The 13,452-nt window shown below is 45.8% G+C and overlaps 1 protein-coding gene across 5 annotated transcripts in view; it reads left to right on the top strand.

Annotated features, from left to right (window-relative positions):
• The window catches only part of REEP1 (receptor accessory protein 1), a 107,848-nt gene that overhangs the window by 69,477 nt on the left and 24,919 nt on the right, over positions 1–13,452 (top strand). For all 5 annotated transcript variants that reach the window (XM_090281679.1, XM_090281678.1, XM_090281677.1 and 2 more), the window contains exons 4-5: positions 3,148–3,268; positions 6,251–6,364. In XM_090281679.1, the coding sequence (XP_090137805.1) occupies positions 3,148–3,268; positions 6,251–6,364 (235 nt within the window). The remainder of the gene's footprint in view (positions 1–3,147; positions 3,269–6,250; positions 6,365–13,452) is intronic.

The raw sequence follows: 13,452 nt of genomic DNA, 5'->3' as shown, positions 1-13,452 counted from the left end.
GGGGATTTGGGGTGCCCCCCCCCCCGCTCTCTTACACTACTGCAGGAAGGCATCTGATACCTGGTGTATTTGGAACATGTACTCAGGTATGGGTAAAATTACTCACACTTCCTGATCCATGTAGAGACCTCATCTGGTCCCTTTTAGCTGGAACTGTTCATGTAGTTTCTGGGTGGGAATTAAGGGCCCCTTGCCCCTCTTCCCAGTACCCTGAGCTTCACTTCTTCAGGGAAGGGGTTCCTTGGGAACCCTTTCTTCTTGTGGTAGCCCACAGCCTCATCATGCCCTCGGCCTGCTTTCTCTTTTTCTGCCAGTCTGCAGTGTTACAGATCACAGTTTTCTTCTGGGAGAGTCCTCCCTCTCCCTCCTCCCTCCCACCCTGGGAGTGAGCACAGGACAGGACTATCAGACAGACAGAGCCCTGTGTCCCTTCCAGGACTATGGACACGGCTTAGCAGTCCTAATCTCTCTTTATAATAAAAAAATATTTTTAAAGAAAGAAAATTGGACCTTCTGGCTTCCTAGAACTGTCTTTAACTTTTGTTCACATCCAGGATAGTAGGTCATTCCTCATGTTTTTGTCTCCCTCTTCCACACCCTCTTTTCCCCTCTCCTCCCCACTCCCCTAGGACAGTGCCCTTTTCATAGTTAACTTTTTAAAAACATTCTACCTTAAAGAAAACAGCAGTTGTATATGGTCACAGAAGACGTAGATAGATGGTGGCTTGTTTCACAATTTGTATAGGTGATGTCATTTAGTTTTTTAAAAAGGATAAAATACTGCATGCACACGGCAAAATAAAATTGAAACACACTACAAGTCTCTCCTCTCTCTGTCTCCCTCCCCAGAGATACCACTGTTAAAAGTTACGTATGTTACTGGTATTTTTGACAATTTCATCTCTCATCCAACCCTCTTAGAAAATATCTACCCCTCTGAGGTGAAGGGTTATATTGGAAGTGAGGGGTTCTATGGCTGCCCCAGGCAGCCCCATGCTGTGCATTTGCCTCCAAGGCTGTGGAGGATGTGTGGTGGGAGCACCTGCTCTTTTCTCCTCACACACATCCTAGAGGTCAGGACATTCAAGGGCATGTCCTCCCAGAATGAGCAGGGTTCTTCTCTACTTCTTAGGTGAAGGCTGGGATGTGGTAAGTTGGCTGGAAGCAGAGTTGGTTGGTGGTGATTTTGTTGGTAGGGCCAAGAGACCCCAAGGCCTCTGGGGAAACACAGGGTCTGAGTGGATCAGCCTGGAGACCATGCATGGCAAGGGCCTGGGCCTGGGCCTGCTACTGTGTGTGTGTGGGGGGGGGGTGTTAAGGGACTCATATACACCCACATGATGGTATCTCTTAGCCTAGTCTACTTCTGGAAGGATACCCAAGAAACTGATGATGTTTTTGCTTTTGGAAAAGGGACTAGGGGTCTGAGGTGGGAAAGAGACTCTTTTTTGTATGCTTCTTGGACATTTAGAATTTTTAAACTATATGCATCCATTACCCATTTTAATATGTTTTTATATAATAAATGGAAGAGCGCAGTGGGACAGATCCTCTTGGGACTATCTGTGTGGATGACTGAGCTTGCCAGATGCATTTGCTTTCCCCTCTGTTCCTTCAGCCCCTTCTCTGTCTGGCTGTGAAACATTAAACAATGTTGACGTGGGAGTGTCCTCTAGCTGCTGAGGCAATATTCAGGAAGAGCCTTCCAGAGGCAGAGGCAACAGACCAGGAGACCGCGACGAGGAGAGGAGTGGTTGGAGTGCTGATCTGGGGTCTGTGTGACAATGAAAGGGATCTGAAGAGACTTGCTAGAACTTGCTCCCTTATCTGGGAGGATGCCTGCAAGGAATTTACTTCTGATTCCTCAATTGAGCGCAAGTGTCATTTTCCCTCAGCATCACATCTTAAGGGCACCCAGGGTTTGTTTTCATTAGGTAAGGTCAGACATGCTAGTGACTGTCATGAAGGAAGAAGCTTGTCATACCCACGGATCCCTAGGAACAGAGGCCAGCAGGATCCCTTGGGGGCAGAGGTAGGAAATGTGAGGAAGAGCCCATATTATGGTTTCCATGAAAGGAGCAGGCAAGGCAGGTCAGCAGGTTTAGGATTGGCTAAGTTTAGGACTGAATAACTTGGGCGGGCTTGGGGGTGTAGGAGCTGTCCCTGGTTGTCTGACCCCTGCCCCTGGAATAATAGGGCAGGTGGGTAGTGGCCCAGAGAGTGAGAGCCCAATGAAGGAGTTAGTTAGACATGGCTAATGCACACCAGGACAGCCGGATACATCCTGCACAAGCTGTCTGGCCGGGAGGGGTGGGGCTACAGTTCACATGAAGCCCTGATGTGATGGGGTGTCGCGGTGCTGCTCCCTGGTGATGGGCTAGTTCTTTCCAGTGCCTACAAAGGCACCCCGTGGGTTAGTGGAGGGCTATTATAGCACTTGTCTCAGGTTGCTGTTCTCTCTTATTTGTGAGCATTTGCTCAATCTCTTTCCCTGACAGGACTATCAGTTCCAATGATGTCAGAGTCTTATCTGTGTTTCCCACTGGACTGGGAGCTCTTAAGAGGGCGGGGGTCAAATCTTTGCTCACCGTTGTCTCCTCAGTGCTCAGCACAAGCTGCCACATGTAGGTCCTGGGTAGGGGCTTATGGGGTGAACAACTGAATGGTGTGCAGGACTTCAGACTCCAGAATTGTATGTTACCTGTGCCCAGCTCTTCTTTCTTTGGCACCTAAAGGAAACACTGTTTGTCTGCCCTTGACTTGAGTCGGGTGAGTAGCATCCTCCTTCCTGACAAGATTTAGGCTCCTGTCCCTACCTCTTTTGGAGCTAAGAAGATTGCCAAGAAGGGGTGGCTTTTAATTATCATAGAAAATACTTTGTCCGTTTTGGCCTGCTGTTGTCAGGCATGGCTGTGGGGTGACTGCCAGACAAAACCTGGATTCCTGACTTTCAGAAGAGGCCTTGGGCTTGAGCTGTGCGCGCGCATGTGTGTACATACCTTCCTGGGTGGGGAAAGAAGGAATCTGGGGGGGCCTTGCAGCCCTGTGCAGGCAGGACAGGTGTCTGTGCCACATCTTGTCCTCTCCAGGTCCACGGCGGTGTTGCCGAGAACCTAATGGGAGTGTGTATTTCTCATCTCTCTCCAGGTTTCCATTCTATTATGAACTAAAAATAGCGTTTGTAGCCTGGCTGCTATCTCCCTACACAAAAGGCTCCAGCCTCCTATACAGGAAGTTTGTACACCCCACGCTGTCTTCAAAAGAAAAGGTAATTTATGCTGCTCTGCCTTCCACTCCTTCTAGCAAGTGAAAAATTTTAAAAGTAATAAATAAAAAGGGCAGATTACTTTGCTGCAGGAGACCCTTGATTGGCTCTCATTTGTCCCCAACAAGTTGCTCCTTTGAGTCTTATTTAAAGTCTATTTTTCTGACATATTGAGAAATAGTTGTAAAGTTCTCAAAAATATATTATTTGTCATTATTTATTGTAAAACATTTTGATAAATTGAAACAAAAGACAGAAGAGATTCACTCATAATTCAACACCCCTAACTGAATTTCCTTCCTTTTATCATGCTCAGTTCCTGTCCTTTTGCAGATATGATATTACATAGACTATTAACTGAAGCATTGAGAGATTAAATGACTTGAACTTGTACCCAGGTAGCTACTAACAGAGACTGGCATATAATCAATTTCCAGTACAATGTTTGCTTTATTGTTCAATAGCAAAATGTATGCTATCAATGAAATACCTGTTATTTTGATAATTATCACTTGGTAAGTATGAATGAGACTAATCATAATAATTTGGTTCATGAGCTCCACCTTTTGTGTTTGTTTTGCTTCAAAGTACTTCACAAACATCCTTAAAATGAAATGTAGATTTGTCTAATGTCAGAGGTGGAAAAATAAGACAGGGAGAAATTTAAGGAAAGGATCAAAAGTAACTTGGAATTCAAGTAAGAATTATAACATATCTTTTGAAAAGAAAATTCTAAGCTACTTACAAGATAATGTCACTATCCATAAAATTATTTTTTGTTTAACATCTCCACTAAATCTAATTTGCCAAATTTGCTTTCAGTGGATTGTTCTATTGTTTTTAAAAATATTTCATATAATAATGAATGCAAAGTCCATTAAAATAAACTTCTGTCTTACTAATTTGTTTGATAACTTCTTTTTTCATGCATGCCAGTCTATGTAACCTTTCTATCTATCTTTTTTTTTTTTATGATTTTAATTATTTATTTATTTTTAGAGAGAGAGAGAGGGAGGGAGGGAGGGAAAGAGGGAGAGAAACATCAATATGTGGTTGCCTCTCGTGCGGCCCCAACTGGGACCTGACCCACAACCCAGGCATGTGCCCCGACTGGGAATCAATCCAGTGACCCTTTGGTTCACATGTAACCTTTCTTTAAATAAAATTTTAAATGCATCAAAAAAACTCAAACACCAAAAACAAAAACAAAAAACAAGAAAACTTAACACAGATGTAATATTTGAATTCTGAGATCATAAACATGGTTGCGTGTAATTCATTTCTACTTGGTTTTCATAATGATCCTTAAACAGCATTGTGTGTGGAATTTAGTTTATTTTTTTGACGTATTATTTTGACTTATTTTTATGACAGAGTAAATTCTCAAGAGTGGTTTCAAATTATATAATTCATTAATGATATTATGTGGCTTTCTAAATTAATTATGTGATAGGGCTCTTTAACATAAAATAGGAGAACTACAGGTGGCTTTGTATTATTTCTGAAAGTTGATACTATGGACATCTAGGGGAAGGCTTTGGGGAATGTACCAACTGGATGACCAGGCTGTTGTGGACATTTCGTAGAATCGCTTAGGATCTGTCACACAGCACTACTTGTCTTGTGAGGGTAGATTTGGGGGAATGGCAATCCCTCTCTTGATCTGGTTATTAAATCCCTATTCTTCCTACCTTCCTTTCCCCAAAGGCTGTACTCACTTTGAAGCTGCCACTGTAATTTCCCTTGGAGTAAAGGTGACTGACTCTTAACTGCCAAGCATCACTCCCAGAGTCAGTTAGGAGTCCCGGGCAAACTTACTGCAGTGACTTCCTGGGGAAGCTTAGACAGGGGATGAACAGGGGTTGACTGTCTACCTGCGTACCTCAAAGCAAAGGAAATATACCAGTGTGCTGAACTTCAGAAGGGACTGAGGCCAAATGTCATGGTGTTACTGAAGTGAGCTTCTGTGATTACACAACAGCTGTATATATAACAAAACAACCCAAAACAAACAAACGAATGAAAGAATAAGCCAGAGTTAATTCAAATTTGAGCTAAGCAAATATTTTACTTGGCTTTAGTCCCTGAAGGCAATCTCAGGTCTCTTTCCCACCTTACCTTTACCTTGTGATGTGATGCTGGGTGACCTCTGAGTTCTCCATTTATTTCATTATCTGCAACATGATCTCCCTTATCAACAAAAATAACACCTATCTCTTTCTGTGCCCAAATCCCTCCCATCGATATGCACACGGGGAGGCGTTTGGCTATAGTATGAAATAGCTATACAGTAATGGAATTTTAGAGCTGCAAGAGCCCCAAGCCCCAGAGAGAAGGGAGATCTCAATGGTTCTCCCTTATTGAAACCAGCCACTCTGTCAGACACTTGACTGGAAATGACTTTGTGTAACCCTCACTGTGCTCCTAGTTAGGTGCTATCACTGCCCCCGTTTTCAGAAGACAGACTATGTGTAGAGGCTAAGTACTCGCCAAGGTCTGACAGCCAGCTAGCTAGTGGCAGGTCTGAGGTTAGAAACTTTATTCTTGGCGTTCCCTGCATCCCAGAGTCCTTCAGTGTCTTAGAGGGTGGCTGTGGGTAGAATGGTGGGATTGTCCACTTTCAGGGCCCCTGGAGCCTCCCTGGAATGTTAGAGGGCTATAGGAACAATCCTAAGGTCCTGCTTCAAGAAAACCTTCCTGGGTCACTGAGTTGCTGTTCTTAGAAAATTCCCTTTTCCACTCCCCTGTACCTCCTCTGCCTCCACCCCCCCACCCCACCCCACCTGTTACACACACGCGCACACACACAACACACACACACACACACACACACATACGCACGCATCCAAGGTACCTATGACTTCACTCCCAGAGAGAATCAGCAACTGGGCAAGGTGCCAAGCCCAGCCCTCTGGAGAGGGGAGAAAGAAAGAACAGAGATTACCCGAACCATCCAATTCAGTGTGTCTCTTTTCCCTTTGACAGGAAATCGATGATTGCCTCGTCCAAGCAAAAGACCGAAGTTATGATGCCCTTGTGCACTTTGGGAAGCGAGGCTTGAATGTGGCGGCCACGGCGGCGGTCATGGCTGCCTCAAAGGTACCGTGCTGGGCCCTGACCACCACGGCTCTGTGAGCAAGTTTCTCAGTCCCTCCAGCCTTCCCTGCTCATCCCCTGTGCAACTTGCACAGGGCAAGCTAAGGACCAGTCAGTTGTTCCTCATCCTTTGGGGGGACCCTTTGAAAATCTGGTGGAAAAAATGGTGAATCTTGCCCCTAGACAATTGCACATGCATGTGAGCACACACACAATGTGTGCAATATTAAGAGGTTCCCAGAGCCCCTGAAGCTCAACTGGGGGGTGCTAGGTTAATATCCTTTAAATTACTTGGAGCTTAGGCCTAGGAGAACTAGATGAGGGGAGGGGTAGAAGGGAGAGCTTCTCTGCAGCTTCCCAGGGTGTGTGCTGGGTGAGTCAGCTAAACTCAGAATAGACAGATGGAAAGACGAGCTGAGTGAGTTGATTGACTCCATGCATGAGGCCCAGCAGATCCAGGGAAGAATCCAGCTCCCAGAGTAAGTTGAGTGGCTCAGACACGGAGGCAATAATATGTGTAAGAGCAGCAACTACAGGTGGAGGAGGTTGGAAATAAACATGGGTCTGGTGAGATATTGCGATGTTAGTTCTGCTTCTCTTCTCCATCCAGCCCTGTTTACAGGTCCTCTGTGTCTTTCTTAGTTTCTTCTCACACCACATTCTCCTGTCATTGTGTCAGTTTCTCATTACATGCTCAGCCCTGAACAATTAAATTGGTAGATGTTTACTCTCAGAATAAATTCAGCAGGTTGCCCTAGTTTTCCTGATGACTACCCCTTGCCCCAAATCCACACGCAGAGTAGGGCTCTTCAGGAAGCTAGGGGTGGAGGAGAGGCAGTTACCCTCATGTTTGGGAAACGCGGTAGTTGGGAGGTGAGTTGTATTAGCAAAAGGAAGCTGGAAGTCCTGAGTGGCATTGTGAGGGATCATAGGCAAAAGGAGGCACAGCTGTGGGAGGGTTTGGAACAGGGCAATGAACACAGATCTCGGTGCTCCTGGGCTTTGGAAGGAGGGTATGAGGGCAGGTGCTGACAGCCAGCTGGGTCAGGGCACTGAGCTGGATTTTCTGGGCGCTGAACCAGGGCGAAGCATATTAGCAACAATTCAGGCAGAAAGACTCAGCGCCCAGGGCTGAATGTCTGTTTGAAAAGCACCTTCCACCTGAAGTTAGGGAGTTCTGCAAACATGGGCTGGGAGAGAGAGAAGGAGAACCAAAGGGTGATGAGTGCTGTTTCAGAGAAGGTCCAGCTCCTTCTGTAACACAGAACTTTATACAGCTGGTGCCTCAAGGGGCAGGGGGGCGCTTGCCCACCTTAGTACAGTAGCTGCTAGCAAGGTGATGGGGCCCAGTGAGTATCTTTTGAGGGGACATTCCACTTCGGCCTCCCAAAGAGATGTCTCAGGATTCACAAAGAGCAGTGAATTCCAAGATCCTTCTGTTTGAGATGCAACCATTTTATGCTTTTATTTTTAAGCCAAAAGAAAAGAGTACTCAGAATTGCTAAATTCTGAGTTCATCTGGCCAACTTTATAACATAAAGCTACAGAAACCTTTCTTCAGCCCCTCTTTCCACCCCATCTTCTCTGCTTCTGAAGCCTGAAGAGAGATGGGTTACTGGTCTTTACTCAGCTCAGTCATGGAACATAAATGTGGTGTACTTATCAGGGTGGCCTCAATATGGTCACTTGTCCACTCAGCCACATGTCTATAAATTTTATTCTGATGGTAATTCTGTAGGGCGACCTTTTTCCAGGTCTGCCTCTGGCTGGAGCCTCCAGTGTCTTGCTGCTGCCATGGCCAGTCACTGCCAGCCCCTCTGACCACCTGCGGAAGCCGGAGAGCCCAGGCCTCCTCCAGCCGGGCACCTGCATCTGACCAACACTGAAGGAAGCTGCAGGCAGTCTGAAACTTGCCTCAGGAAGTAACATCTCAACAGTTCTTTCCAGATCCACTAAAGTAGTGAGGGAAACCTGCGTCCTTCTGAATTGGGTTTCAGTAGAGAACATTTTCTGCCTAGGGTACTTGGCTTTTCCTTTCTAAATATAAATATCTTGAAAGAAGAAACAAATCTTCTTTTCCAAAAAGAATGCTCTCTGTTTTTGAAACAGATGTGAGCTGAAAAAGAAGTAGTAGTAAACTCCAGTTTGGCTGAGGGGTAGACCAGTGGTTTCCATAGCAACAGTGGATCACTCCAGGCAGAGGTCAAAGGAGGATGAGTCACCAGTGCGTCCAAATCTAGCTCTCGTGTCCATACCACCTGGGAAGCTTTGTTTTTCATTTTTCAATAGGTTCTCAGATGTGCTGAATCAGAATCTCAAGCAATTTTTAAATAACCAGCTCTGCATTGGGTCGCTGCTTGAGGCCTCCATTCAGAACCATAAGTGCACAGGTGATTAGGGTTAAAACAGTAACTTCTTTAACATCCCTGGGATGCACGCTTAGCTCCTCAGAAGCATTAACCTTGAGAATGAGAGAGCTGAGCCTGAACAGCCTTGTTGATGACTCCAGGAGAATCATCAAAGCAATTTTGTGTGGGGTCGGGGGGTGGGGGGGCAGATACCCTGCCAAGTTGCCCATGGCTAGGGTGACCATATAATTTAATGTCCATACTGAGACACATCTGAGAGTGAAAGGGTGCTATAATAATTATGCTGCAACAACAGGTATAACTAGGTCTGTCCCAAGCAAACTGGGGTTAACGGTCACCCTACTCAGGACTCTTGGACCCTTCCTGTCTCTCTCCAGAAAACACCCTCAACCCACAAATCAGTTCGCACTCTAAATACCTACTATATGTAGCTAAATGGTTACAAAAGAGAGTGTGAAGTAACTGAAAGACTTTTAGTTTCAACAGGTTAAAAGGAGGCTGAGATCAGGTGACGGGGGAAGGGGACTGCCTCCTCCCCTATCTTCTGCTCTTCTCTCTATCCATTGATGGTTCCCTAGGAGGAACCTGCTGAGCTTAACAGGAAAAAATTAAGGTCTTCTGACTATACTTCTAGTTAATTTTGTTTCTTGTAACTTTGAGCCCTGAGCACTTTCCCTAAAAGAAAAAAAAAAAAAAGAAGGTTTGCAGGAATGTTTTGCATCATCATGAAGTGTGAAGAAACCTTTTAACCAACATGGCTTTACAAATATAAGTTGTTATTAATGTTAATATTATCTTAGAACAAGAAAAGCTAAAACAACAACAACAAAAATTACATGTGGGAAATTCCTTCTCAGGCCTGTTAACCACCATTCCACCCCAAGTTTTCCCCACACCTGTTCCCTGTCCCTGGGAAGTGTTGATGTAACTTTTCTTTCAGTGAAAACTGCTGTGTCTCCCAGGGGACACACTTCTCTGCACGTTCTCAGTGGCCCTAGTCTGTTGACTGCCTCCTTCCCTAGACATTAGCTGCTTCCTAGCTGGTAATTACACCCAGAGGGAAAATGGAGCCCCAGGTCTTATAAAGACTAGAACTGGGAATCTCTCTCCCTTTTAAAAATAATGCCCTGGAAGTTCATTTAGTAAGCAAAACACATTTTCACACAAAAAAACCATAGTGAAACCAATCGATCAAAAGTTTAAAAACCATGACATTTGCAGGCCACCTTGTCCCCTTGAACCTTGAACCACATATTAGGTCTCTTACTTGTACCCAAGTCTCAGACCTGGTTAAACCAACCTTGCTTTTCACATGTCTCATAACTTGAAACATAATGCTGCATGCCTGCCGCCCGGGACCCTGTCTCCAGAGCAGTCTCAGTGATACCAAGCCTGTTATTCAAGTCACTGGTTACGACAGCTGCTCTGAGGAAAGCAGACATCCTGTGAGCCAGGGATCCTTTTTCCCCAGCGTGTGTGTGGGTCGCCCCCGCCCCACCCCAGAATCTAGTATTTCCCATTGGATCGTCCGCTTCTGGAGATGAAGGGCTTGGGATTCTTTTCCTTTTTTCTGGCTTAGAAAAAAACAAAAACAAACAGTGCCGACTTGTTACATGTTTTACACACATAGCTTACTTGATCTGTCACTTGATCTGAAAAACAAACCTTTTTGGTTTCTTCAGTCCTGCTCTGTTCAATGTGGTAACCACTTGCCACCCCTGACTATTTACATTTTAAAATTAAGTAACTCTAAAATTCAGTTTTTTTCGGTGTACTAATGCATTTCAAGTCCTCAGCAGGCACCACTGCTGATGGCTGGCACAGGGACAGACGTTTCTGTCTTCACAGACACTTCTCTTGGGCAGCAGTGCTCCCACCAAGCCCTCTGTTAAGCCTCTTGGCTCATTTTCAGCCTTTCACTGGCAGTGGTCTATCTTGACAAGGACCCTCACTTATCCACTGAGTACTTTGGGATCTCTGTATATGGGGTTCACTAGGAAAATAGGGAGATGGGAACTCGCCTGTAGCATCACCTGTGGTGCCACTTTCATGTCTTCATCCTGCCCCTGGTCCGGTCCTGCGCTCTTTCACACCGGGACCTCACATTTCTGACCTGGCCATCAGCACTCGGGCACTTGGCCTGCACTTGTGGCCAGCAGCTACCAGAGAATGGCTTTTAGAGCTGGGAAGCGAGGGAGAAAGAGAGGAAGAGAAACACCAGTGGGAGAGAGAACATCGATCGGTTGCCTCTCGTACACGCCCCCAACCAGGGACTGAATCTGCAACCCAGGCATGTGCCCTGATCGGGCATCAAATTGGCAACCTGACATTTTGCTTTGTGGGATAGCGCCCGACCTACTGAGCCACACAGGTCAGGGCTTCTCACTCACTGTTTTTAATTCCCACTTAACTTTACTTTAAAAAATAAAACAAACTACAAAATAGTTCAGCATAAAAATAAAGTCCTCTCCCTCTGATTCTTATCTCTTATCCATCGCAGCTTTATCTAAACCTCTTGCTTAAATAAAATACTGCCATCAAACCACAATGGAACTTTATTTTTGGAACCAGAAGCTTGTTCTAGGAAGTTCATGAGCGTAGTGACTTGAGGCTTCTGACTGGACTGGAATCATTTGCCCTGGCCTTTGTTTTATTTCTAGCAAAAACCTATCTGTTTACAGTTAATCATTGGGCAGGTACTGATTTTCTTTTTTATAGAAACTCCCTCATGCTTGGAAGGTAGCTGTCCCCTCCAGGTCCCCGGGTCTCACTTCTGTGGCTTCATACTGTCCTGCCTGCTGAATCAAAGTGACCAAGGACTACAAGAATCCTCATGCTTGTCTCTTCACCCTTCCAGGGAATGTTTTCCAGCCACTGTGCTAGCTTGCAAGTTAACCTTCTGTTTTAGCTGAAGACAGTGTGGCATAAAATTAATGTATAGCATTCACCACAGCAACTGGTTTTAAACACCAAGATTATCTAAACTGTTATGAACAGCCTACTGAAAACGTTGGGAAGTATTTCCTACTCTCTAGTCTCCCACACAAATGAGCTTACACCCAGTTTAGCTTCCAAAACCATGTTGGTGCAGAAGCAAGCAAGACTTGAGACCAGTGCAGTCCTGCCACACTCGCCTTTGTCGTTCAGCACCCCATCATTTTGCCTCCCCTTTCCCTAAACGTGTCTGCTTGGAATGCTACCTTACCTCACTCTACGTAGCAGATGGGTAGGGGATAACATCAGCCCCACCAGCACAGGTAGCTGAAGAGGGAGGGCTGGAACTCAGAGCTGCTGGTCTGACATTACTCGCCCCCTCTATTCCGTGCTTACCTGTGCGGACTATTCATAGCTGAATGCGTCACGGCTCCTAGTGGGCAGAGAAGCCAGCCTGTCTGACCTCAGAGAAGAGCCTCGTTGAGCCTAGGGGGTCTGAGAAGGCAATTTTAGGATCACATGTGCTGGGGAAGAGCCGTTTCCTGGCTGTGATGATGCAACAACTTCTTGGTCACCTGCTCCTTTCTGACTTTTCTCCCCTACTCGCTCTTTCCTTCCCTCGCTCCCTGTGTGTTGGGTGAGATTTCTCCCCTCACTCTCCTCTCCCTCCCTGGGCCATCTCCTGTCCCTCACCTTCAGGAGCCACATGATGCTCCTCCTTCCTCCCACCTAATCTTCAGGTCCTGCCCATTTGGCATCCCTTCTCTCCTTCCAGGCCTCTTCTCTTCACCTTCCCTTCTAGCTTGGACTATTGCAGTAGCTCCCCAAGTGGCCGACTGCTCCTCTCTCTTCCCATTTGAGGCCTATGCAGTCAGCTCCTGATCCCAGCCTTCCTCTCTTGTCTCTTCTTACCTTTTGGTTCTTGTACTGCTCTCACAGCACCACTGTGCACTATTTCTAGAATTTTCTCTTTCTTGCTCATATTGGTCTTTCATCTGTCCCAGTTTCTGCCTGTTTGAAATTCTGTTCACCCTTCAAGGTCAAATGCTGCTGTCTCTACAAAACCTGCCCTGATTCCAGGTGGAACAAGTCGCTTGTACTCTTACAGTGATTTATATCCATGTCTTAGCACCCCCAGTAGGTGTCAGTAAATGTTAAAGGAATGAAGGACTGTTAAACATATTTTTAGCTGTCCTGCCCCATAGAGTAACACTTAGCATCAAGTGGCTTTGGAGATAAGTAGACTGGGGTTAAAATTCCCAGCTCCCCCACTTTCATCTGCATCTCAGATTACAGGAGAACACTTTCTCCCCATATCTGCTCCGTTCCCCCTCCTCTGTCAGTTGACCCCCTATTGTTCTGCATCCCTCTTTTTTTTTCTGTGTCTGGTTTCTCTCTCTTCTGATGAATCTCTGTGAGCCTCAGCTGCTTCACCTGCAAAGTGGACATGATAATGGTGCCTACCACAAAATAGCTAGGAGACAATGTACATCCTGTACACAGGGTACAGAGCTCATACTAAATTATGAATAAAGGTTACCTGTTACTTCTACTCTTGTTGGTTTGATCTCTGAAGTTGATCAGGGTTTTTTCTCTTCACTATTGGACAAAATAAAAGAAACAAGTCAGATGCTGCCATTGGGTGGGTATTTACAGTTCAGGCTCTTCTGGAGAGGAGGCCAAGTTTCCACTCATCTGGGTCCAGGCCCTCTTCTCTGTCCTGGTCTGTCCTGCCTGTGCTGCATCTCCCTGGGTAAGCCACCATCCTATCCTGGCCTTGTGCCCCTC

Source organism: Furipterus horrens, unplaced genomic scaffold (assembly GCF_987537825.1).
Source record: "Furipterus horrens unplaced genomic scaffold, mFurHor1.1.pri manual_scaffold_6, whole genome shotgun sequence".
NCBI classification, from domain to species: domain Eukaryota; kingdom Metazoa; phylum Chordata; class Mammalia; order Chiroptera; family Furipteridae; genus Furipterus; species Furipterus horrens.
The sequence above is the reverse complement of the archived record's forward strand: the minus strand, read 5'-3'. Positions and strand labels throughout refer to the sequence as shown.